We start from the raw sequence: 27356 nt of genomic DNA on the forward strand, positions 1-27356 counted from the left end.
AAGATTCTCCACTTACGCAGGAAAAATCAAATCCATACTCATTATAGATACACTATAGGTGGTACCTGGCTCAGCAGTAGGAACTGTGACAAGCTTCTTCAGTTTACTTAAGGGGCTGTCAGGGGGGAACTTATTCTCCAAAGTTCCTAAGGGCAGGACAAGAAGCAACAGGTGGAATATCATTAAAGGAGAGATCCAACCTAGAGCTAAGGAGAAATTTCCTTAGAGTGAGAACAATTAACCAGTGGAACAACTTGCCTCCAGAAGTTGTGGATGCTGCATCGCTGGAGGTTTTTAAGACGAGATTGGACAACCTTTTGTCTGGAATGGTGTAAGGTCCCCTGCTTGTACAGGGGGTTGGACTAGAACAGCGGTCCCCAACCGGGGGGGCTGGGAACCACTGGTGGTCTGCGAGAAAATTTTGGTGGTCTGCAGAGAAAAGTCACCCCCAAAGCAATGAATCCAGGCTCCGCAGGAACACAAGGCTTGTGTTGCTTGCATTGTGAACGACATCAGGTAGCAATGGGAGGGGTAAAGGGTGGTGGGGTACTGGCCCCACTCACCCTATGTGCCTGGCCTGGTCATGTCATCGGGCTGCTTCTCTCTGCTTCTTTCTTCTTCTGCTTCTGGCTGCACGCAAGGAAAGCAGCAAGTCTTTCTTTCTCTCCCCTAAACTCTGTCAGAAATGAGTCTTTGGGACCCTGCAAGGCATCCTGCTCCAAGAGGCTGCGCCAGTGCAACAAGACTCACAAAGACTCATTTCAGGCGGAGTTTGGGGGAGAGAAAGAAAGACTTCTGCTGCTTCTGCTGCTTTCCTTGCATGAAGCCAAAAGTCTCAAGTCTCTCTCTCTCTCTCCTTGAGAACAGAGCTGGAGATGGTATCCTGCAATCTCAAATAAAGAATGATCAATTGGTAGGAAAACGGGGTGGGGAATTTCCCTGCAAACTTTTTTTAGGATTTTCCCAGGGTCTCTGGGCAGGGTCTATGTTCTAAACTCAGTAAGCCAAACTTTACTTGGCTAGTTTAAGTTTTGTAATACAAATAGAACGGTTGCTTAGGATTCTGAGGAAAAAGTAATAGTTTATTTAAGTTATGGTTTATTTATGGTAGACTGTTTGACCCCAGAAACCTTATCTTTTAAGGTTTTTATTTCATTTTTTTCTCTTTGTGGATTGTTTATTTTGATTAAAACAGCCTAGTTGGTCTAATTAACTTAACTTAAAAGGCCAGAACCTAATAAGATACATGTAATATGGCCAGAGTTAGCAGCAAGAATATTTAAAGCAGGGACAATTTTATAAAACTTGTGAACTTCAATTTCCAGAATTCCTCAGCCATGCTGGCTGCGGAATTCTGGGATTTGGAGTCCACAAGCCTTTAAGCTGCTGAGGTAGGACACCCCGATCTAAAGAAAAGATTTGACAATTCTTCACTTGTAGTTTTCATCTGGGTTCCTGAGCCCATCATCCACATCTCCAATTCTGGAAAGGATGAACGATTGCACAGAGCTTGCTTTTCAAAACGGTTAAATATAAATTGCTGAACTGAGCTATGATTTTTCTTTTTCTTTTTTCCCAGGCAAGAGAAGAAATGAGAATAATAACAATGAGCTAGAAAAAAATGAAGGCTGGACATTTTCCAAACTTAAATATAGATAAATCAGTGAAGAGCCAAGTGGCCTAATTATTAGATTTAGCACCTCTATCAATCACTGTCAATTTTTTTTCCTCAGGAGGGGTTTTAGTTAAAGTTCAACGAGGCTAAAGTTGTTCAAGAAATGTCTGATTTAAAATTTCTGTTCTATTATATTGAGCATTGCTGAAATGTTAGATTTAAAAGACACAATTACTGGAGAAGTCAAGGGAATGCGGACTTTTTGCAGTAAAATTATGGTTTATTTATGGTAGACTGTTTGACCCCACAAACTGTATCTTTTAAAGTTTTTATTTCATTTTTTTCTCTTTGTGGATTGTTTATTTTGATTAAAACAGCCTGGTTGGTCTAATTAAACTGAAAACCGAATAGGATTACAGTGAGCACACCAAGAAAAGCTCTCTATTTGAAAGCAAATCTTAGCAAACAGGAATTATTGAAGAAGTAGAAAAACTTTTAAACCATCCTTGCATCCTTGACAAAGAAGAACACAAAATGGTATCTATGTGGATGTGCTTTCAATTAATGTGGAGTTTTTTTTCTTCTTCCCTGAAAACAAGAATATGGATTCTAAATGGTACTCATGCAGAGCAGTATTTCTCAAGCAACAAAATGATTAAAAGAACAACAAAGATGATTAGGAAACTGAAGGCTAAAGTATATGAAGAATGGTTTCAGGAATTGGGTATGTCTAATTTAATGAAAAGACGGACTAGGGGTGGTATGAGAACAGGCCTTCCAATACTTGAGGGGCTTTCACAAGGAAGAGGAGTGGTCAACTTATTATCCAAAGCACCTGAAGACAGGACAAGCAATGGATGGAAACTAATCCAGGATAGAACCAACTTGGAAATAAGGAGAAATTTCTTGACAGAACAATTAATCAGTGGAACGACTTGTCTCCAGAAGTTGTGGGCTTTTCAACACTGGAGGTTATTAAGAAGAGATTGGACAACCGTTTGTCTGAACTGATATAGGATTTGGACTAGAAAAAACCTCGAAGGTCCCTTCCAATTCTGTTAATTCAGTTAAGCTTGGCCACTTTAAAAATGTGTGGACTTCAGCTCCCAGAATTCCTCTACTAACATGGCTGGCTGGGGGATTCTGGGAATTTAAGTCCACACTTCTTCCAGTGGCCTAACTTGAGAAACACTGCTATAAAATAAAACACAATAACCCAGCTTCTATTTCAGTTGGATTTGCTAAAAGGAAGTTTTATTCTTGTGTTGTGGTTTCGTGTTGTAACATGAATCTAACAGCACTGATCAGGAATCCAAGATAAATAATCCTTTTAGGTTGTGACTGTCAGATACAATAGTAGATTTAAACTCAGGAAGTAGTGAAGCAGTGAGCATCCTGGTATTAAGAGATCTTCTACGTGTTATAATTCCAGGTGTGCATACTGACACGGGGGGGGCTTCTGGGAGCCCCTAGCTAAGATTCTGTGCACTTCGGAGAACCCCCAAATCCCACTCCTGGCTGGCCTCACCCCCCTGCCCCGCCTCTCCCAGGACGCCCCATGCAGCCCATTTTGGAGGCAGGTAAATGCAGGGCACACATGGAGGGTCAGGGAGGGTGAAAAACTTGCCTTCTGGAAGTTCCAGAAGGCCGGAAATGGGCCCGTTTTTGGCCTCTGGAGGAGGCCATTTTTTGGCCTCTGGGGAGGCCATTTTCACTCTCCCAGAGACTCAAGGAAAGCCTCCGGAGCCTCGGGAAGGCAAAAACGCACCCCCCCACCATGGTGCAGGAGGCCAACTAGGCCACACCCACCATGGCCACGCCCACCCAGCAACTGTACGGAGAACCCATTGCTAAAATTTTTGACGCCCAGCCCTGCATACTGGACAGAGTTTCTCAACCTTAACAACTTGAAGCAGTGTGCATTTCAATTCCTGGCTGAGGAATTCTGGGAGTTGAAGTCCGCAAGTCTTAAAAGTTGCCAAGGTTGGACACTCCTGGTTTAAATGTGGAATACAGTGCTCCAGCTCCGGTCAACACAAATCAAGAACACCGAAGAACTCAAAGGACTTCCATGAAGAGTTCAGAAGGTAGTGAGGACCTGTTCTCCCATCTTGACAACTTGAAGATGTGTGGACTTCAATAAAGCTGGCTGAAGAATTCTGGGACTTGAAAGTTGCCAAGGTTGAGGAACGCTGAGGTAGAAGGTTCCCATGTTATCCATGGATAAACACAATATGGAAATAAACTTGAAATGTCCTTCAAAATCCGACCATGATTGTGGAGGTCTATGAAGGATGGGTGGTGGCCAGTGGTGGGATTCAATTTTTTTTTACTACCGGTTCTGTGGGTGTGGCTTGGTGGCACGGCAGGGAAAGGATACTATAAAATCTCCATTTGCACCCCACTCCAGGGGAAGATTACTGCAAAATCCCCTTCCCTCCCCACCCCAGTAACCTGCTTTCCAGCTCCGTTCTCCTGTGCAGGGCAACCAAAGAAGATCCAGCCAGTCAGCAGGGACTCAGGAGGCAGAGAATAGACGGGGGCGGGGCCAGTCAGAGGTGGTATCCGAACTACCAGATGGTATTCAGCCGGTTCTGACCAGTTCTGGAGAACCGGTAGCAGAAATTTTGAATAGTTCAGAGAACCGGCAAATCCCACCTGTGACTGGAGATTTTATAGTATCCTACTCCTGCCATGCCCACCAAGCCACGCACACAGAACCGGTAGTAAAAAAAATTGAATCCCACCACTGCGAACTACTCAAAATGTCCGCTACCGGTTCTCCAGAACTGGTCAGAACCTGCTGAATACCACCTCTGCTGGTGGCTTTCTACCTGCCTTGATGACCTAATTTTCACTCACCCAACCTTCATCATAGTCTCTTTAAGAAGTCGGGAGATGATCCCATATTGCAGATAAAACCAAAATATCCACCTGGATGTCAACTACACCTTGGGTTACCAGGTATCTGAACATGCAAAGGAGGACATGGATAATTGGAAAGAAGGACAAACAGTGGAGAAAGAAAGACGCACAGTTTGACTTTCTTGATAACATACAAGTCATGGGACCTGCAGACTCCACGGATGACCGATTTGAAGGGTCTGGATTGAACCCAATTGCTGAAATCAGGAAATAAATAACGTACATTTGGACTGCCAAGCCTCGAGGCAATTTATAAGGTCACAACAAATGAAAGTTGGACGGACTACTGTTGTGAAAACAGTCCAAGAAGAAGAAGAAACAAAACAAAACACTCAAAAAGCTGGACAATGTTTGATTTTAAGGATATGCCCGCTAAAGGAAGGACAAAATGAAGGGCATCTGATTTTGCTCAGTGTTTTGTCATCTTCACTACTCTGGCGTTTCTCAGTCTCAGAAATCTCAAAGGTGCTTTTTCAAAAGGCAACTGGATTGTTTTTTACTTGAGGAAGGAGCGGGAAAGATCCAGTTTTCTTCCTCCCTAAAGAAAGTCCAGTTGCCTTTTGAAAAAGCATCCTTTGAGACAACTATGACCTGGATGACCGAGAATTTCTGCAGACACTCAACTTTAGCAACTTCAGGATGTGTGGACTCCAAGAACCCCCAAATCCCACTCCTGTCTGGACCCACCCACCCCACCCTTCCCCGGAGTCCCACAGGGCCCATTTTAGATGCAGGTAAGTGTAAGCGCAGAGGCTCGGAGAGGGCAAAAAATGGGCCTCCTGGAAGTTTGGGAAGGCTGGAAATGGACCCATTTCTGGATTCCAGAAAGCCAAGGGAAGCCATTTTCGCCTTCCTGGAGGCTGAAGGAAGACCTCTGGAGCCTGGGGAGGTCAAAAACAGCCCCCTCACTGTGGTGGAGGCCAACTAGACCACGCCCACCACGCCCACGCCCACCCAGCAACCGGGCAGAGAATCCTTTGCTAAAATTTTCGAAGCCCACCCCTGAGAATATCCTGTCCTATTGCATTACTGTCTAGTTTGGAGGCATTACTGCTCCGGATAGGAAGGCGATGCAGAGAGTGGTGAGGACAGCAGGGAAGATTATTGGCAGCTCGCCTCCTTCTATCCAGGACGTGGCACGTAAGCGATGCTTGGGCAGGGTTCGCAGAATTGCCTGGAACACATCCTCTTCACCACTGCTACCTTCTGGGAGGGGGCTTTGTGGTATCCGAAGCAGAACATCCAGATTCAGTCACAATTGTGGACCCTATCGTATCAACAGAGTGAATTCTCAAGCTTCCACTTTCTGCCATGGATTCAAGATGGAATGATTCATATTTATGTTTTCATGTGTTAGGGCAGGGGTGTCAAACTCGATTTCATTAAGGGCCACATCTGGGTTGTTTTTGACCTCGGAGGTCAAACCAGGGTAGTTGTGGCCAGTGTGACCGTGGCCAGCTCAACATCACTCGCGTCGGGAGGCACCTGTGGTGGCCAAGTGCTGAAGACAGGACTTCCCTCAGACCCCCCCTCACTCTTATTATAATCTTCCTTTCCTTTCCTTTCCTTTCCTTTCCTTTCCTTTCCTTTCCTCTCCTCTCCTCTCTCCATTTTCCTTTCCTTTCCTTTCCTCTTCTCTCCTCTCCATTTTCCTTTCCTTTCCTTTCCTTTCCTCTTCTCTCCTCTCCATTTTCCTTTCCTTTCCTTTCCTCTCCATTTTCCTTTCCTTTCCTTTCCTCTTCTCTCCTCTCCATTTTCCTTTCCTTTCCTTTCCTTTCCCTCCATCCTTTCCTTTCCTTTCCTTTCCGTTTTCCTTTCCTTTCCTTTCCTCTTCTCTCCTCTCCATTTTCCTTTCCTTTCCTCTTCTCTCCTCTCCATTTTCCTTTCCTTTCCTTTCCTTTCCTTTCCTTTCCTTTCCTCTCCTCTCCTTTCCCCTCTTCCCTCCCCATCTCCTCTCCTTTTCCTTTCCTCTCCTCTCCTCTCCTTTCATCTCCTCCTTTCCCTTCTCCCTCTCCTCTCCTTTCTTCTTTTTCCTTTCCTCTTCATTCTCCTTTCTTCTTCTTTTCCCTTTCCTTCCTCGCTCTCTTCCCACCTTCCCATCTTTTTCTTTGTTTTTTCCCCCTCTTTTCCTTTCTCCTTTCATGTCCCTTCTTGGATACTCAAATGCAAAAGGGGAAACTTTGCTCTTTTTCTTTTCTTTTTAGTTTGTTTTGCTAGCCCTTTGACAGTGAAAACTCAGCCTGACCTCCTGCAGCCCTCTGCGAGCAAAAACAGAGCTCAGAGAGGCCCCCCCGCCACTCCATTTTTGCTGGCAGAGGGGTGCAGGAGGCAATCGCAGCCGAAAATAGACCCTGGGAGGACTGTGTGCAGCCCTGCCGAGCTCCGTTTTCACCGGCAGAGGCACCACGGGCTGGTCCTTTGCTGTTTCCAGGGCGATCCCACAGGCCAGATTTAAGCATCCCATGGGCCGGATCTGGCCTGGGGGCCTTGAATTGGACACTCCTGTGTTAGGGTGTAGGTATATATATATATATATATATATATATATATATATATATATATATATATATTTCTTGTTTTCTAGTCTGTTTGTATGTGATTTGTATGTGGATCTTTGGTTGGAACGTTCGATGAAGCTCATTCATCAGAATGATGAAGACAGAGCCAAGCGTGAAGATTCGAAGTATCTGCAGCAATTTCGATGAAGTCTCATTCATCAGAATGATGAAGACAGAAGCCTGAAGATGATGAATGAGACTTCATCGAAACGTTGCCTAGACACTTTGAATCTTACGCGAGAAACCAACAACCAAAGATCACATACAAAGATCAAACATATATATATATATATATATATATATATATATATATATATATATATATACACATATACACATACACACACACACACACATACATATGTATGTATATAGCATGTCTATAAGTGTGTTATGTATGTGTACAATTTTGAGAGCAGGCAACCTAATTTCATTTTTAATGTGTGCCAGTGTACCCACAGGGGAAAAAAAAATGACAATAAAGGTTATCTTACCCAAGTGTAAGCCTCCTCTTTGTCTTCTGCATTCTGCTTCCTAACAAAAGGAGTAAAGACACACAGCCTTTTCTGATAGGGATGATGGTAAACAGTCGGGACAGAAACGCCAAGCACCATTTGTTCCTTATCAAATCTTTTCTGCAGAATGAAGAAGATCTGTATACCCCAGTTCTCCAAAAATGGCATTTAGCGCCTACTTTCAGCCAGAGAACAATCCATGCTTAGAACGGTCCATCTTAGCAAACATTATTGCCCAGCTAGTTTGCAAAGAGGCTCTTTTGAGGGACACGTTAGACAATGGTGTGGTTCAGGATTTCTCAGCTGCAGTAATTTTAAAATGTACGGATTTCAACTCCCAGAATTCCCCAGGCGGCCGTTGGAATTTGCAAAGCAGATCTTGCAAGCCAACGGTGATTATAAGAGCCATGGTGACCGCGTAGCGGTCAGAATGTAGAATTGCAGGCGGATTTGGCCGAATGCCAGCAGTTCGATTCTCACCAGGCTCAAGGTTGACTCAAGACTTCTCTCATTCTGAAGGGGTTAAAATGGGGAGCCAGATTGTTGGGGGGCAGTAGGCTGACTCTGTGAACGGCTTAGAGAGGGTTGTGAAGCACTGTGGAGCGGTATAAAAGTCTACGTGCTATTGCTATTATTCAGTAAGTAAATTAAATGATGGATTAATTTAATCAGGACATGGTGGCTCAGTGGCTAAGATGCTGAGCTTGTCAATCAGAAAGGTCGGCAGTTCGGCGGTTCGAATCCCTAGCACCATGTGACAGAGTGAGCTCCCGTTCCTCGTCCCAGCTTCTGCCAACCTAGCAGTTCGAAAGCATGTCAAAATGCAAGTAGAAAAATAGGGACCACCTTTGGTGGGAAGGTAACAGTGTTCCATGCACCTTCAGCATTTAGTCAGGCCAGCCACATGACCATAGAGACGTCTTCGGACAGTGCTGGCTCTTCGGCTTTGTAACCAAGATGAGCACTGCCCCCTAGAGCCGGAAACGATTAGCAGGAGAGGAACCTTTACCTTAATTTAATTGCTGGTTTAATCAAGTTACCCTGTTGCAAATTTCAGGATCCCTTCAGTCCCTTTATATTCATACTACAGGCAGTCCTTGAGTTACAGCCATTTTCAGTGCTAACCTACAGCAACACTGAGAAAGTGACTTATAAGCTACAATTGGTCCTTCTGCTTATGATTGTTGAAGCGTTCGCCACAGTCATGTGATCAAAATTCAGGTGCTTGGCATCTGGCATGTATATACCCTGTTTCTCCGATAATACGGCCTCCCCCAATAGGAAGTCCCAGCATGTTTTATAGGCATGAAATGAAATTAAGCCCCTCCCCCAAATTAAGGCCTATATTAAAACATGCGAAATGGGGGGGGAATGGTGGGGGGGCTTGCTGTTAGGAAGTACTTTTGTTGCACACCCGGATATGGTGCTGCCTGCGTTGACCCGATACGAAGTGCCCCACCAACGCCGAGGTCAACACCCAAGCTGCCGTCGCCGCCCGCCCGAAGATGCAAGGGGGGGAATTAAGTCACCCCACAAAAGATGGCCTAGCCATTTTTTCGGGGCTCAAAAAAAAAAAAAATAGGACCCGGCCTTATTATCTGAGAAACACAGTAGAAGGCTTGGAGCCCGCCAGGTGCATGTGATCTCAACCTGTGATCTTCCCAGCAGCTTCCGACGAGTCAAGGCAGGAAGCCAGATTCACTTAATGACCATGTGATTCACTTAACAACTGCAGTAATTCACTTAATAGCACAGTGTTTGTGTGTATGTGTGAGAGAGAGAGGGAGAGAGAGAGAGGGAAAGAGAGAGCCCCTGGGCTGACCGTTAGCCCTCAGATAGAGAGTCAACAGCCCCCAGGTGGTGGATGAGGAAGAAGAGGAACAGCTGGGTCCAGTGCCTGATGCACAGAAAGCAGAGGAGAGGAGAGCAGCGGGAATCTACAGGCCGGTCCTTGGAACTAAAGAGCCACTACTGCTAACGAAGCCCCCACCCTAGCACTGGGGATAAAAGGCAGGAGGCCGAGATGAATAGATGTGGCAGAGAACTATTCATCTCCCTGCTGGACAGATACTTGTTAACCTGCAGTGAGAGAGAAACGTTTTGCCGGGGCGGCTGGCGCTCCTAATCAAGGAATCTTTGAGGGTTTGTCACGTTCGGGGAGCTAAGTAAGAACAAGTGGCATAGAGAGAGAATAGAATGGAAGCTTATGAAGATATCCCAAAGCTTTTAATTTTCATAATCCCAACTAGACTCATGGCATTTCCACCAGATCAATAGCCCTCTAGATTTTATTGCATTTCAGCCCCCATTATCTACGTTGTTCTAGCTATGCTTGGCACTGATTGGAATTGGAATTCCACAATACTTGGAGGCCACGGGAATTGCCTTTTGTTCCTGAGTTCATGGCACAGTTTCTGCAATTCAAACTGAGATGCAAAAGTAAGGGGCCCACGATGGCTCAGTGATTTAAGAGGCTCAGCTTTGCCAGATGGAGAGCGGAGAGCCCAGGTTCGAGACCCCAGTGTTGTGGGACGGGGTGAGCTCCCTTTCCTTGCTCCAGCTCCCGTCCACCTAGCAGTTCAAAAGCATATAAATGTGAGTAAATAATAGGCAGCACTTCAGTGGGAAGATAGCAGCTTTTTTTGGAAAGTTAAAACCCACCCCTCTCCTAGGAAAATGAAATATTTTAGGATATACGGTACTAAAAAGGCAGAATATTTCCCTTTTTTAAAAAAATAAGAAACTCAGAAGCAGAAACTCACCTCAGAAGCAGAAGCTCAGCCTCCCACCCTTGTTAATGGATGGGCCATTAAGGCCTGAGCCAGAGTATTCTACATAACAAAGACCTCTACCCATCTCACCACATGGCCTGGAAAGATTGCATCAGCCAGCACTTAGATGAAGACCTGTGGTCCAGACAAAGTCTACAAAGTTAGCTAAGACCCTCCTACCCCTGGGAGTCTGACAGCCAACGGGGATACATTTCTTTTGCAGGAACCACAAACACTAAGGTGGGGCCCAACAGAGGGTATAATAACTAAGGGTCTCTCAGCATCTTGCCCCTTTTTTTTCCTCCACCCCACATCCTGAAGCATGTGATCATCCTTTTCCCTTTGGAGCTCCAAGCCAGGTGGTCCTGCCCACCATTAAACCATCTTTCCAAACAGCGTTCATATTTCCAGTGTCTTTTTCCCCACTTGGAACTGAACCCAGAAGGATATTTCTTTCAACATGCTGGCCAGTCTCTTGGTACACATGTCGTACTCTGACAATAAAGGTAATGATAACATAACCACAGAAATTGTCTTCGGACAACGCTGGCTCCCTTGGCCAATAAACAGAGATGAGCACCAAGCCCTAGATTTGGACATGACTAGACAGGAAAAGCTTTACCTTTTAATGAAAAAAGCATCCCGGGTCAAGCCCATGATTCTGTTAAAAGAAAATGCTTGGTTTTTCTTTTTTAAACTGCTCGGTTTGAAAAGTTTTATTTCATTTTTACAATCCAGGGAACAGCCCAGTTCCAAGATTTTTTTTTGCTAAGTGCAAACAGTGATTAGACACACCTTTGTTTTCTAAAGATTGGATGCTTTAAGCATTTAACATATTGGAGTTCTCAGGAACTGTGGTATACATTGATTGGGGACATTAGATACTATTATTCCCTTTGTAAATACAATCGCTTTGGGTGAATTGCAATATTGTGAGTTACATATGGTGTGTGTATATATATACACACACAAGGGATTCCCCCCTCCCCTATATAAATAAAAGATTAGCATGTTTTTGAAAACCATGTCGTATAATCACCCTTAGATACTGTCATTCACACAGTGGCAATCAGTACCCTATGTATTTTTGTACAGCCGCGTGGGACTGGCAAGTGAACAATTCATGTGATCACTAACTGAAATTAGGGTTTGCTCATTTTCTGGATTTGTGCCACGCCTGGATCGCCAGCCAACTAGGTATCTGGGACACACCAAAGCACAAACTAAACAGCCTCACCCCAATACTGTAGTAGAACCTTAATCACGCATTCCATTCTTCTTTCTTGCATCGATGGGAGAATTGTGAAAAATGTACAAAAAGGGCAGTTTGTAGGAAAATAAGTTTCAGCTATCTATGTTGTAAAGTCTGAAATGTGAAGCATGAAAAAAAAAAGTTTTGTGAACTGTGTTTTTATAAAGGTAAAGGTTGTGCTTATCTCAGTTTGTTAACCGTGGGACCCAGCACTGTCTGAAGATGTTTCTGTGGTCATGTGGCCAGCATGACTATATATCAAAGGTGCACGGAAGACTGTCCCCTTCCCACTGAAGTAGTACCTATTTATCTACGTGCATTTGCCTGCTTTCGAACTGCTAGGTGAGAAGAAGCTGGAGACAGGAACGGGGACTTGCCCCATTGCATGGTACTTGGGTCTTGAACCCGGTCTGGCAGTTTTCTATCTGACAAGCTCAGCCTCTTTAACCGCTGAGCCATCAGGCCCCTTATATTTTTTATAAGGTAAAGGTTCCCCTTGCACATACATGCTAGTCGTTTCCAGCACTAGGGGGCGGTGATCCTTTCCGTTACAAAGCCGAAGAGCCAGCGCTGTCTGAAGACGTCTCCGTGGTCATGCGGCTGGCACGACTAAACACCGAAGGTGCACGGAATGCTGTTACCTTCCCACCAAAGAGGTCCTTATTTTTCTACTTGCATTTTTACATGCTTTCGAACTGCTAGGTTGGCAGAAGCTGGGACAAGTAACAGGAGCTCACTCCGTTACGTGGTGCTAGGGATTTGAACCGCCAAACTGCTGACCTTTCTGATCGATAAGCTCAGCGCCTTAGTCACTGAGCCATCGTGTCCCCATATACTATAAAAATATATTTTTATAGTGAAGCCTAAAATTCTTATATTTTTCTATTATATGTGAATTTTTTTTTTACTCCTTAGGGTAAAAACACAAAGGACTAAGAAAAAGATCCTATCCTCATTTATTTATCTGAGTACAGAGGAAATAAATTCCAGCTTGATTTAGAGCAGAGGCTGGGAACGAATTTTCCCAAGGGGTGACATGAGGCTAGGCCTGTTGGGGCGGGACGTTGCCCCCAACCAGCCACCAACTCCTTCCATTGAGCAACCACAGCCAGAAGTGCTGCGATTGCAGTATCTAACACAATGAAATTCAATGTAGAGAAAAGTAAAGTCCTACACTTAGGCAAGAAAAGCCAAAAGGACACATATAGACTGGGTGAAACCAGGCTCAATAGTAGTAACTGGGAGAGGGATCTTGGACTCTTAGTGGACAACCAGCTAAATAGAAGCCAGCAATGTGCAGCAGCAGCCAAAAAAGCCAATGCGATCCTAAGTTGCATTAACAGAGGGATACAATCAAGATCAAGTGAGGTACTAATACCACTCTATAAAGCCTTAGTAAGATCACACCGAGAGTACTACATCCAGTTTTGGTCACCATATTATAAAAAAGATGTTGAGATTCTAGAAAAAGTACAGAGAAGAGCAACCAGGATGATGAGGGGACTGGAGACTAAAACATATGAAGAATGGTTGCAGGAACTGGGCATGGCTGGTCTAATGAAGAGAAGGACCACAGGAGACATGATAGCAGTCTTCCAATATTTAAGGGGCTGCCACCGAGAGGAAGGGGTCAAGTTATTTTCCAAAGCACCCGAAGGCCAGACAAGGAATAATGGATGGAAACTGAACAAGGAGAGATTCAACCTGGAAATAAGGAGAAACTTTCTGACAGTGAGAACAATCAACCCATGGAACAGAAGTTGCCCTCGGAAGTTGTGGGAGCTTCATCACTTGAGGCTTTCAAGAAGAGATTGGACTGCCATCTGTCAGAAATGGTGTAGGGCAGGGTGGGGGGTTGGACTAGATGACCTATAAGGCCCCTTCCAACGCTGATTATCTGTTATCTGCAATAATTGGATGAAGCAGTGACATCTTACTTAATGGCCATTTTGCTCCATCACTGAGATTCTGGTTCCAATTGTGTTCATAAGCTGAGGACTATCTGTAAGCAAAAACTGTCAAGTGGAACTCCAGGATGCGTCTCACAGAACCCTGGGGTTCCAGGTAACATAGTTTGAATACTTTGGCGTCTGAGTAATGCACTGAAAATTAACTGAATTAAGTTTAACAGGGATAATCTTGACCATGTTGGACTTCCTGAGGATGCCTCCAAGTTAGTGAAGTGCCATTTTGGGATGAATAAGTGATGAATTGTGTTTAGAGATGTTGAAAACCGGACAGTGAAAATGAATTCCTGAATTCTTTTGCCTTATTTTGCTCCTGGCTGATTCGTGGGTCACAGAAAAATGAATTCTGCTGCTGCAGAGAATTAAGAAACAGACTGGCGGTTTAGAATGTGAACATCGCCTCCTGGTGTTCTTCCTTAGAATAGCTCAACATCTCCTGAACAACAATTCAAATCCATCCAGCAGGAAGGGTTACTGAGAGACATAATTCAGGAGTCATCAATGCCAAGGATAAATTCCAGCTGAATTTTGATCATTGGTTGCCCTCTCCCCTCTTCAGAAGAGCTTTATAGTTCCCACTGCCTTAAGAAAGTTCAAAACATTCTCAAAGATCCATCTCACCCTGGGCACCCTTTCTTTTGAACTGTTACCACCTGGCAGATGGTACAGGATAATAAAAGGAAGAACAAATAGGCTGAAAAAAGGCTTCTATCCCAGGGCAGTAACTCTATTGAATTCTACTATATGGTACACTGAAGATGGTATTTAATTTTGTTGTACGATGTGCAATGACAATGAACTAAACTAAACTAAACTAAACTAAACTAATTTGCTTGATAGTGTAGTGTTTCTAGACACCATTGTCTCCTGGTGACTGCCCCAATGTCACCCAGCCAGCTTTGGTTAAATGTGTCATCATTCTTCGCATGATCCCCACCCCATGCCCTGTTTATGGTCACGACGGCCTCCTGCAGCCCTCTACCAGCGAAAATTTTTGCTGGTAGGGGACTGTAAGAGGCTGTCTGGGTCAAAAATGGAGCACGGGGGGCACCCGGGCTCTATTTCCGCTTGCAGAGGGCTATCAAAACACAGGTGCCCCTGACACGAGTCCTGTGTCATGCCCACTGTGGCCACACCCACCATGGCCATGTCCCCCCTGGGCCCTCCGAGGTCAAACACAACCCTAATGCAGCTCTCAATGAAATCACGTTTGACACCCCTGCTGTAGGAGATGAGCAGTGAGGGGGTCAAACGTATCATAAGTCACAAGTACAGTGTTTCCCCCAAAATAAGACCCTGTCTTATATTTTTTTTGCCACCATAAAAGGCACCAGGTCTTATTTTCGGGAGATGTCATCCACTGACTAACCTCACTTTCGCGGGGCGCCCCCGGCTTCCTTTTCGCTGTCAGAGGCCTTCAGGAAATTTTTCTTCTGCAGCCGGCAAGGCTCTCCTGAAGGCCTCTGCAGCCAATAACAGAGCTCCGGATCAATCCAGAGCTTTGTTATCAGCGATAGAGGCCTTCAGGAAAGGCTTGTCAGCCTTGGCGGCTGCAGAAGAAATAAACCAGCAAGGTGGGTGTTGGGTGTGCGAGACTGCCAAATGCAAGTAGTAGGGCACCCTCCACCTAGCAATTTTTACCGTTTGGAGTGGGTGAGAATTAAAGGGCTTATTTTGGGTGCAGGTTATATTGTGTAAAAAATCAAACTAGGACTTACTTTCGGGGTAGGTCATATTTTCGGGGAAACAGGGTACATGCGCACCCACAAGAGATTTAAATCCAGCCCACCGTGAATTCTTTATCTACCGCCAAATTGCTTTGAATGTTAGTAGTTCAAATTCTGGCAGAGAGCTTAAGCTTATAATAAATGTTTATATGTATTTGAACTGCCTGAATGTCCTGATTTCCCAGGCACTTGGCACGACTCACAAGAAAGATCTTGATTCTTTGTGCTTGACATCTGAAGTCACAAACCAAGGAAATCACAACTTATAAGTCTAGGTGCTGCAGGAATTCAATTAAGTCACTATACGTTTGGCCAGTTTTTGGTTTAATATACTAGTACATTCAGATATGGTGGTTTATTTAGTAAATTGTGATTAGGCAAACAATGGTTTAGCACCATCAATCACAGTCTGTTATAATTGAAGTAACATGTAACCATTAAATTAATAACGATGTAATATACACGTAGACTTTGTAATTTCAGCATCTATGAATCTCTGCTTTTTTTTTAACACCATACAATATAGTGTGTGAATTTGTACAATGTACCTAATCTGCTTAACTGTATTAATACATTTTCAGGATTCACGTGTTAGCTTAAAGCAGCGTTTTTCAAACTTGCCAACTTTAAAATGTGAGGATTTCAATTCCTAGCGTGCTAGTTGGGATATTCTGGGAATTGAAGTCCACACATTTTGCCAATTCTACATGAAGGGAAGTCTACACCAAGTTGTTAAGTTTGGGGCGGGGGGGAAACCCACTGCCTTAAATCATATATTAATCCAATGGTCTGGATTCACACAGTCCACCCAGTGAGAAGAAAATAACCAAATTATGCTAAGCCTATTGTACGGATACAGCACCTACAAGGCAGCTAGTTAAGAGTGTTGTGCAAATACACAGGCCGTTTTTCCCCCCCCACAAATCAGAGTGCCTGAAGTAACCGATTAGGACAGACACGAGTGCAAGACCCTTTTCAAACCAATAATCGTAGGCCGATAAGGGATCCTGCAAAAAACAAACTGAAAGTCCTAGGATTTTCCAAAGCAGGTTTGGGAAACCCCAAAACTGGCTGGCTGGGGGAAATTCTAGGAGTTGAAGTCCACGCAACTTCAAGTTGGCACGGTTGAGAAACACTGGCCTAGAATGTTCCTTGGAAATGTTTCTTTCAAGAATGGAACCAGTTGGGTTTGCGTTTAGAAACGAAGGCCTCAATTCCTTCCTGCCCATCCTTCATAGACAGGTTCTCCACCATGACCTGTGAAGCTATCTGGTAGGCCGTGCTAACGTCATGTTCCATCTGCTTGTAAAAAGTGGCTTTCCCCAGAGCTAACACGGCCCGGCTACTTTGGCAAATCTTTTGGGCAATTTTTAGGGTCTCGCTTTCCAGCTGGTCCTCCGGTACAACTCGGCTGATGAGTCCGTGGAGAAGGGCATCCTGAGCTGCCATGGGCACGCCGGTGAAGAGGATCTCCAGTGCCACCTGGAAGAAAATACCTTACAGGAACTGGGCATGGCTAGACTAGTGAAGAGAAGGACCAGGGGAGACAGGATAGCAGTCTTCCAATATTTGAGGGGCTCCCACAGAGAGGAGGAAGGGGTCAAGCTATTTTCCAAAGCACCTGAAGGCCAGATAAGGAACAATGGATGGAAACCAATTGAGATTCAATCTGGGAATAAGGAGAAATTTTCTGACAGCGAGAACAATCAACCCATGGAACAGAAGTTGCCCTCGGAAGTTGTGTGAGCTTCATCACTTTCGAGAAGAGACTTAACTGCCATCTGTCAGAAATGGTGTAGGGTCTCCTGCTTGGTTGGGGGTTGGACTAGATGACCTACAAGGTCCATTCCAACTCTGTTAATCTGTAAACCTGAGCTAGAAAATTTGATGTTCATCACCTAGCTCATTTCAAGATTCTGATACCCATCTGATGGGCAGGTTTGAGCTAGGAAACATCCCCAGACAAATATTTTGCACGAATTTGAGCATGCATTAAAATTACTAGTGGGAGCATCTTCTCCAGCTACCTCTGTTTCTGAAGAACTGAGCTGGCTTAAAGAGATACAGGTAGGACTTTTCCTTTGATTTTTGAATGAGGTAGCAACTCATAGCTAATAGCAATAGCATTTAGACTTCACGGTGCTTTACAGCCCCCTCTAAGCGGTTTACAGAGTCAGCATACTGTCCCCAATAATCTGAGTTCTCATTTTACCCATTGCAGAAGGATGGAAGACTGAGTCAACCTTGAGCCTGGTGAGATTTGAACTGCCAAATTGCAGGCAGCCGGCAGGCAGCAGAAGTAGCCTGCAGTACTGCACTCTAACCACTGCGCCACCGTCAGAGGTGGGTATTCAGCAGGTCCTGACCAGTTCTGGAGAACCGGTAGTGGAAATTTTGAGTCGTTTGGAAAACCAGCAAATACCACCTCTGACTGGCTCCGCCCCCATCTCTTCTCTGCCTCTCACTGAGTCCCAACTGATCAGCTGGGTCTTCTTTTGCTGCCCTGCACAGGAGAACGGAGCTGGAAAGCAGGTTAGTGATGTGGGGAGGGAATGGGGATTTTGCAGTAACCTTTCCCTGCAAGGTGGATGGTGAATGGCTGCTCCCATAGGGAATAAAGAGGAGCGAAAGAGGAGTGGTGTTGGCAGGAGACAATTAGTTGAATTCATTAGGGTGAAGATCTGTTCCTGATTTCTTGCCAAGTAATTGGTGCTACAGCATGGCGTTTGGAAGATATCGCCCTGGCAACTCTCCGAGAAAGGTCTGTAGTTGTGAAATCTCATGAAAGACTTTGCTGGAGAGGAATTCCCTTTATCCTAAATAAAAGGGGTTTTATTGGGAGAAGGAGTCGGCTTCGTGATCTTGGGAAGCCTAGGCCAGATCAACGGCCCACTGGTTGGTAAGGCCTACCTTTTTAGGCAAGGATCTTCCAATGGCCACTGCGGGTGTTGAACAGAAGAGACCCACGTTCACTCCAGGGGTGGCGAACTTGGACTTCTCGCTGGCCACGGCAATGTCACAGCTGGCCACCAGCTGGCAACCAGCGGCCGTGGCAAGGCCGTTCACTTTGGCAATCACGGGCACGGGTAGCTTTGGAAGCAAGGTCATGACCTGTTAGGAAGTGTTTTAAAAAGAAAGGAAACAAGAGGCGTCCATCTTAATGCATGGAGATCAGAAGAAGTGATAATTCCACTTTACCCTTTATTTTAAGTCACATCCGGAATACAGTGATCCAGCTCTGGTCAACCCAAGTCAAGGACCCTGAAGAACTGGAAGGATTGTGGAGAAGACTCCAGAAGAGGGTAAAGGCCTCACACCACTGTTTCTCAACTGTGACCACTTGAAGATGTGTGGACTCCATTTCCCAGAATTCCCCAGCCAGCCATGTTTGGCCTTCAGGTGCCTTGGAAAATAACTTGACCCCTTCCTCCTCTCTGTGGTAGCCCTTCAAATATTGGAAGACTGCTATCCTGTCTCCGCTGGTCCTTCTCTTCACTAGATAATGTTTCTGGAAGTTCCTTCTGGTTCCGAGTTTTCATCTCCACCAAGCGTTTGTTATCCTACCATTAGGACAAGATGGAGAATAAAACGAAACTCTCTTCCTTCCTTTCAAACATCAGAAAATTGCTACTCTTTCTTCGTGTAGTCTTCTCCATTCTTTTCATCTGATCAGAACCTTCCCCAGACTCCAGGACTGGCCCATGTTCCTCCCCAACCTCCTCACTGCCCGAGTGGGCCACAACAGGCCATGGTCCCTTGTGGCTGGCTGGGGAATTCTGGGAGTTGAAGTCCACACATATTTAAGTGGCCAAAGTTGAGAAACACTAGCTTAGGCACTAAATCCTATGGGGGAAAAAAAAGGATGAAAAGAATTGAGAAGACTAAATGAAAGATAGGATAGCGATCTTCTACTGTTTGAAAGGGCGATATATCACAAGGAAGAGAGTTTGGCTTTATTCTCCATCTTGTCCTAATGGTAGGACAACAAACACTTGGTGGAGATACAAACTCGGAACCAGAAAGAACTTCCAGAACATTATCTAGTGAAGAGAAGGACCAGGGGAGACAGGATAGCAGCCTTCCAATATTTAAGGGGCTGCCACCAAGAGGAAGGGGTCAAGTTATTTTCCAAAACACTTGAAGGCCAGACAAGGAATAATGGATGGAAACTGAACAAGGAGAGATTCAACCTGGAAATAAGGAGAAATTTTGTGACAGTGAGAACAATCAACCAATGGAACAGAAGTTGCCTTTGGAAGTTGTGGGAGCTTCATCACTGGAGGCTTTCAAGAAGAGACTGGACTGCCATTTGTCAGGAATGGTGTAGGGCCTCCTGCTTGGGAAGGGGGGTGGACTAGATGACCTACAAGGTCCCTTCTAACTCTGATAATCTGTAAACATGAGAGCTATGAAACCATGGAGCAGCCTTCGGGAGGTCCATCGCTGGAGATCTTCAAGCCAAGATGGGACAGCTCTTTCGTGTGGGCTGGTATCAAAATTTCAGGGTCAGACAAGAGGACCTCCAAGGTCCCTTCCCTCCTTAGAAATGCTTGAATGTAAAGTCCAAAGAGTCTTATGACTTATTTCCAATTTCCAGATATCCCTGCATCTTGCACCGCTTCATAAGATACAAGAAATCACCCAAATGCTCAGGAGATTTGAGAAGAAAGAGATGCTCAGATCCTACAAACACCTCTTGGGAGTTATATATAACAACTGCATTTTTTTTTTCTGGGGCACCGCGTGACTTTCTGAATTTTTGTTGCAAATTCCCATAGGGGAATAAACCTCCTCTCTTTTTTCCCTTTCAATTCTGAGCCACTGTACATTCCATATTACTGCTTGAAGCAAAATGTTTCATTTGGTCTATTTACGTTTCTCCTTATTCCAGGATGGAATTTAACTTTGGGCCTCTGACGTTGGAGGTTTTAGTCATTCAACAATGGGGAAAATGGACAGATTTGGCTAATTAGTCATTAATGCAGTCAGTATTTGGATTAGGGGTCTCCAACCTTGGCAACTTTAAGACTTCAACTCCCAGAACTGGCTGAAGAATTCTGGGAGTTTGAGTCCACAAGTCTCAAAGTTATCAAGGTTGGAGACCCCTGATTTAAAGTTAACATTTTGGCACACAATGAGAGAGAGGGAGAGGGAGAGGGAGGGAGAGGGAGAAGGGGAGAGAGGGAGAGAGAGAGAGAGAGAGAGAGAGAGAGAGAGAGAGAGAGAGAGAGAGAGAAGTCAGCCAATTGTAAAGAGAGAGAAATTTTTCACAGGGTTGACCAAGTCAATGTGGAAACTCACCTCTGAACAGGTTTTGAAGATTTCCATGTGCTGTTTTGTGTCTTCCTTTGGAGTCAATTCCTTCAAGTCATGTCCAGAGGAGAACACAGGGCCTTCAGCTTCAGAGAAGTTTGGAAAAATAAGGAGATGTTTGCACAGGATACCACAATGACCTAGTTCACACAACACACTGAACTAGAACATGCTTAAACATGTTCTGTAGAAAAATACCCCTGTACTGTGTTCGCATGAAGGGCTGAAACATGATTCACAAGCCATCATGGTTGGATTGGACGGTCCGTGGTGCTCTTTGAACTTGATGGTTTGTTTTCTCGCAGACATTTCTTTACCAAACTAGGTAACATCATCAGTACTACAAGGAGTGGGGTTACATTTTATTTTTATATAATAGTGGCTTGCCTTGCTAGTGTTGGTGGGAGTCTTTTTGATGGTCTGTTGATTAGAGCAGTGGTTGCCAACTGGTGGGCCGGGGACCACTGGTGGTCCGCAAGAAAATTTGGTGGTCTGCAGAGAAATGTCCCCCCAAGCACTCCCCCAAAGCAATTAATCCAGACTGTGCGGGAACACAAGGCTGTGTTGCCCTCATGGCCCTCCACCGCTGGCCCCCACCCTTTGGCTGAGCGCAAACCTTACCTTGAGTAGAGCCACGCATGAGCTGGAACTGGAAGGTAAGACCAACAGCGGGGGAGGGAAATCCGCCCCGGGGTGGCTTGCTGATGTTGGTGGGAAAGTCGGTCCCATGTTCTAGAGCTGCAGTAGTCACAGGACTGGCCCTTTGGTCATCCCAGAGCAGCTGCTCCTCCACCTTGGAGCACCGGCCTGCCATGGACTGGAGGAGCTGCTCCCAGATAACCAAATGGCCAGTCCTGTGACTACTGCAGCTCTGGAACATGGGACCGACTTTCTCATCAACGTCAGTGAGCCTCCATCAGTCAAAATTCATATTAGTGGTCTGCGGGATTTAAAATTATGAATTTGGTGGTCCTTGAGGTCCAAAAGGTCGGCGACCCCTGCACTAGATGAACAGTTGTAAGTTGAGGATGACCTGTATAACTTAAAAACCTCATGGATTTAAAACGGGAGATTGTAGATGCTGAGTCTCCGCTTTAGACAAATAACACCGTGTTTCCCCCCAAATAAGACCCTGTCTTATATTTTTTTTTGCCACCAAAAAAGGCACCAGGTCTTATTTTCAGGGAATGTCATCCATGGACTAATCTAACTTGTGCATGTCGCCCCAAGCCTCCTTTTCGCTGTCAGAGGCCTTCAGGAACTTCTTCTGCGGCCAGCAAGGCTTTCCTGAAGGCCTCTGCAGGTGATAACAGAGCTCTGGATTGATCCGGAGCTTTGTTATCAGCTACAGAGGCCTTCAGGAAAGCCTTGCCAGCCTTGCCAGCTGCAGAAGAAATGGGCCGGCAAGGCAGGTATCGGGGTGTGCGAGGCCTGGCTACAACTGTCCAAGAGTAAGTAGTAGGGCAGCTCCACCCCTCATCCCCACCCTAGCTGAATTTTTACCCGTGGGTGGGATCTTAATTAAGGCTTGTTTTGGGGGTAGGGCTTATATTGGGCTCACGTGTAATCATCAAGCTAGGACTTACTTTCAGGGTAGGTCATAGTTTCAGGGAAACAGGGTAGTTAGATGCAGATGATTGAGAAGAAATCCTCTACCAAATTCCGTCTTCATTCGTTTTTTGAATCGTGAATGAACAACCTACCTGAAATGATAATGACGCGCAAATCCGTGCTGTCAATATTGTGCAAAATATCCTGACGGAGGGACTTCAGCATGGAGAGGGAGAGTGCATTTCTTTTCCCAGGGTTGCTGAGGACAATGTTCCTGTAAAGAAAAATGAACGTTTGTAAGATGTCCTGGAAACCAGCTAAGTAGGAATGAGAGAAGCCCTACCACAGGGGGAAAGAGAGGTTTTTTTTCCCAACTGCATTCGAATTTTGATTACATGACTGTGGGGAATGGCTGCAATGGTTGTACGTTTTATGAATGATGATGTAGCCGTTTGCAACTTCTCACCTGTTGCTGCAGAAGTTCGGCATATCTGCAGGTAACACATTTTTCATGCTAATTTGGTTGAAATCAGAAAAAGCTAGTCTGTCATGCCCCAGTTAGAGACTGGAGAGGAGGAACAGCCAACAGGGAGTGGAAGTGCGGCTCCGGAGGTTGTGGAGGAGGCTGGGGAAGGGCAGAGGCCGGCTGAGCAATCAGAGGAAGATCCAGGCCCATCCCCTCTCCATCCTAGGGCACGCAGGGAAGGGAGGATAAGGGAAAGACGTGAATGGCGTGTTCTACAGGGGAGGAAAGGGCCTTGATCCTCTTCATGGGCTGTAGCTGTGAGTACAGTTTAAAAGGATGGACATGCGTATGGGCCAGTGCTGGAAACAAAGCATGGAAAAATATCTCTAGTCTGTCATTCCTATCTGAGTTTGGTGTCCTTCCCAGTGTGTGTTTCGATCTCTGTGGACGTCTTCAAGCCCTTACCTTGCCTGGTTCCCTTAATTGCTTCAGTGCGGTTTGTGTTGTTTCTACTCTTTATAATTTATAGGCATTTTTAGTTTAAACGGCATTTCCTCCTTTCCATAACTGTTTGAGGGGGAGTTTTTTTGTCTCCAATCAAGGATATTTGGAGCTTTGAAGTGAAGTTGAAGGAATAAAAGGGTTTTATTCCTGTTTTTGTGACTTTGTTTATTTTATATCCCACCCTGGGTCATCACATAGTCAAAGTCATGATTTTTTTTAAAAAAAATCTATAAAAAAATTCAAAAGACAGCTTCTCTGTGAATGGGCTTATCCACAATACTATTCAGTATTTGAAATGTGCTTTTGGGTCAGAAAGAATGCATAATTAAAATTGTAGATGGCTTGCATGAAGCAACAAAGCACTTTAAAGGGAAACAATCTGGTTCTTTGACTGAATAACTGGCAATTTGCTCTTATATTTGCAGTTCCCTGATTGAGATCAAATATATTTGCAAGCTGAGGATGTTTTTTTTCCCCTGAATGAGAGGCCTAGGAAGTGATTTGTCCCCAAACCTTTCAAAGCATGGTTTGCAAATGGATTTTGCAAAGTGGATTTTCTGATTTTGAGGTCATCTCAAAAGATTGCTTCCCAGATAATAAACTCAGGCAGAAATGGGGCTTCCTTCTGAAATCACTTTTTCAACCATTTCCTCCACTCTAAATTTAATCCACTATTAATTCATCCCTTTTTCTTTTCCTTCCTTTGCCCAGTTCAGTTCACTCATTTATTTAGAAACTGATCATTATCTTAGCACTTCCAAAAAGGAATTTCTTGTTGATGCACTATTAGTTATTAATTAATTGTGCTGGTGGGGGAGAGGATGTTTTTGAAAAAAGCTGCTTGCTAAATTTGCAGTTGGTAAACTTGACCTTATGGGAAAAACAGGGGCCGTTTTAGGACGTTATGTGATTCCATTCCAAATACTTAGTTAATGGTTTGATGGTTTGTATTGACTCAGACACTGTAAAAGTATAATTCAGTACAGGTGGTCCTTGACTTATCATTTACAAACAGACTTTATGACTAGTCAAAGTTACAAATGCTGAAAAAAAATGTATTTATCCTCACATTTATGATGCCTAATGATCAAAATTTGGGCATTTGACAATTGGCATATATTTATGATGGTTGCAGCGTCCTGGGCCCTTCAATTGTGACAGCCAGCTGCTGCCAAGCCAAATTAACAGGGGATTCACATAACAGCTGTGCAATTTACTTAATGACCACAATGATTTGCTTAAAGAACGTGGCATAAAGTGTTGTAAATTTGGGTGCAAATCACAACTGCTTTGCTTAACAATAGAAATTCCAGTCCCAAGTCATCTGTCAAGGACTACCCATACCTGGATTATGGAGGCTGCACAAAATGCATTTTATTGGTGTGGATTTTGTTGCCTGCCACCTGAATTCTACTTGGATCGGCTGGGGTGAATTTACACACTGTGTAAACCCATGTAAAAAGATGCATTGGTTTAAAGCAGGTATAGGCAACTGAGAGAACTTTACCAGCAATGAACTCCAACTCCCCAAATTTCTTGCTGGCTCTGGAATTCTGGGAACTGAAGTCCACAAGTCATAAAATTGTCATTAGATGCCCACTCCTGGTTTAAAAGGTGATATCTGTGTGTGTGTGTGTGTGTGTCAGAATGCTTCTGGCCCTCCCTTGGGTATGAAAGCCTGCTGGATGATTTTGGGTCAGTCCTTATCTCAGCCCAACCCACCTCACAGGGTTGTTGTTGTGGGGAAAACATATGTACACATCTTGAGTTGTACCAGAAAATAAAATAAAAAACCAGATGATCTTATTATAATTCCTCTTTCAGATCTAGACAAGCTACGGTCAGTCAATTACAGCAACATTCAAGAGACAAAATCTGTTTCATTTGCAAATGGCATAACAGATAACAATTAGAGTTGGAAGGGACCTTGTAGCTCATCTAGTCCAACCCCTGCCCAAGCAGGAGACCCTACACCATTTCTGACAGATGGGAGTCCAATTTTTTCTTGAAAGTCTCAAGTGATGGCCAAGCCCTGTCCAGATTCCAGATTGCGTCCACTTGCAGGACCCTGGACCCAGTGAGTAAGGCAAGGTTACCTACCATCAGGGCCAAAAAAAAAAAAAAAAGGCATTGCAAGCGTTTTCCTCTTTTTAAACCAGCCTGGCTTTAAAGCTGACTGAGGAATTCTGGGGATTTGTAGTCCATGCCTTCTAAAGCAGCCGACTTTGAAAAACACCGCTTTAAAACATTTTCTCAGGGAAGCAAGCCGAGAAAAAGTCCCAATCGCTTCTATATCCGAACAGGTGCTCAACGGATCCTCCTCCCACTTCACCCCATCCCAGACACTTGCTGGTGACCTTGCAGGCTTGCAACTTGTAGTTCAAAACCCAATGTTCGGGTTTGCCAAAGGAGGGGTACCCCACTTCTGCCCCACCAATTCTATTCTGAATTCTATCCTATCCTATTATCCTATCCTATCTCATCCTATTATCCTATCCCATCATCCTATCCTGTTACCCAATCCTATTATCTTATGATAGAGTAATAGAATAGGGTAATAGGATAGGATAGGAAACAGAATAGGACCTATCCTATCCTATTATCCTATGCTATGCTATGCTGTGCTATCCTATCTCATCCTATTATCTTATCCTATTACCCTATCCCAAGGGTCTTCAAACTTGACCACTTTAAGACTTGTGGACTTCAACTCCCATAATTCCTCCTCCAGTCATGTTAGCTCAGGAATTCTGGGAGTTGAAGTCCACAAGTCTTAAACTTGCCAAGTTTGAAGACCCTTGCCCTATCCTACTACTCTATTCTATTCCTATCCTATTATCCTATCCTATTTTATTATCCTATCCTATGCTATCCTGTTATCCTATCCTATTCTCCTGTGCTATGCTATGCTATCCTAACCATTCTATTATTCTATTCTAACCCGGAACCTCCCGAGCTTTGCATTCTCTGCCCAACCTGATGCCTTCGCTCTGCCACACGCGGGTGAGCTTCCCTTGCTGATCCTGCTGGCGCTCCCCATCGGGCGTTGGGGCTGCGGAGCTGCCGGTCGAAACAGTCCGGCTGCCCAGGACGAGCCGCGCCAACTTCGCCCCGCAAAGCCCTCCACGGGCAGCAGCGGCGGCCATGGCCTCGTTACAGCGGCGCAGAGCGGGAGCGGCTCAAGGGGGACCCCTGCCGGCCAGAGGCGGAAAGGAAAAAAGGGTACGGTCAAAAGAAAAATATGGACGTCCAACTCTTTTTATCTCAATAGAATAATAAGCAATCAAGCAATCTACAAGCAATCAGAATAGAGCTGGAAGAAGGGGCCTTGAGGTCTTCTAGTCCAACCCCCTGCTAAATCAGGAGAGCCTAGACCATTTCAATCAATCGGAACAGAGCTGGAAGGGACTTTGGAGGTGTTCTAGTTCATCCCCGCTAAGATAATAACATAATAGCCTCAGCGTTTTAATTTTACATACTAAAATGTGTTAGCGATTTCTATAACAACAAACTTATCCAATCCCACCCCCCCAAAACAACCAAAGTCAACGTTTCTTTCCCCCGCTCATCTCAGGCACAAAAGTCAGAAGCGGTTTCCAAGCAGAAACAAAGCTGGATATGAATTTAGTCATCTCTGCTAGTGCCATCAATTTTTCCAGCCCATTATCCGTTGTGGGAATTAAATGTACATTTTTGTACATATACATATATAAAAACAGCAAAATCCCATTTTTTTTCCAAGTTCTTTCTCCACTAAGCGTAAAAGAAACCAGTCTTTACAGGTAGTTCACAGTTCATTTGGTGACCGTACAAAGTTACAATGGCATTGAAAAAAGTGACTCATGACCATTTTTCACACTTATGACTGTTGCATCCCCATGGTCACATGATCAAAAATCAGCTGTTTGGCAACTGACTTGTATTTATGACTGTTTCAGTGTCCTGGGGTTACATGATCCGCTTTTGCGACCTTCTGACAAGCAAAGTCAATGGGGATGCCAGATTCACTTAACAATTTGTGTTACTAACTTAACAACTGCAATGATTCACCTAACAACTGTGCCAAGAAAGGTTGTAAAATGGAACAAAACTCGCTTAATAAATGTGTCACTCAGCAACATAAATTCTGGGCTCAGTTATGCTCATAAGCTGAGAACAACCTGTATTTTCTTTTGTATTCACTTTAAGAATC

General features: G+C 44.6%; 1 protein-coding gene across 5 annotated transcripts in view; it reads right to left on the reverse strand.

Annotated features, from left to right (window-relative positions):
• Nucleotides 1-26322, reverse strand: part of ECHDC3 (enoyl-CoA hydratase domain containing 3) — a 31286-nt gene extending 4964 nt beyond the window's left edge. Inside the window, exons 1-7 of one of the 5 annotated variants that reach the window (XM_087935273.1) lie at nucleotides 26141-26322; nucleotides 22347-22468; nucleotides 20632-20729; nucleotides 18241-18441; nucleotides 7593-7632; nucleotides 4651-4737; nucleotides 2837-3807 (exon numbers count right to left, since the gene is read on the reverse strand). In XM_087935273.1, the coding sequence (XP_087791399.1) occupies nucleotides 3752-3807; nucleotides 4651-4737; nucleotides 7593-7632; nucleotides 18241-18441; nucleotides 20632-20729; nucleotides 22347-22468; nucleotides 26141-26310 (774 nt within the window). In that variant the 5' untranslated portion in view covers nucleotides 26311-26322 and the 3' untranslated portion in view covers nucleotides 2837-3751. Of the gene's footprint in view, nucleotides 1-2836; nucleotides 3808-4094; nucleotides 4738-7592; nucleotides 7633-15635; nucleotides 16813-18240; nucleotides 18442-20631; nucleotides 20730-22346; nucleotides 22469-26140 lie in introns of those variants that run through there. The other 4 variants (XM_087935272.1, XM_087935275.1, XM_087935271.1 and 1 more) reach the window with 4 other exon arrangements.
• Nucleotides 26323-27356: the final 1034 nt, after the last annotated feature.

The sequence above is a fragment of the Pseudonaja textilis genome, chromosome 5 (genome assembly GCF_049901715.1).
Source record: "Pseudonaja textilis isolate UNSWEBS1 chromosome 5, rPseTex1.2, whole genome shotgun sequence".
Lineage (NCBI taxonomy): Eukaryota > Metazoa > Chordata > Lepidosauria > Squamata > Elapidae > Pseudonaja > Pseudonaja textilis.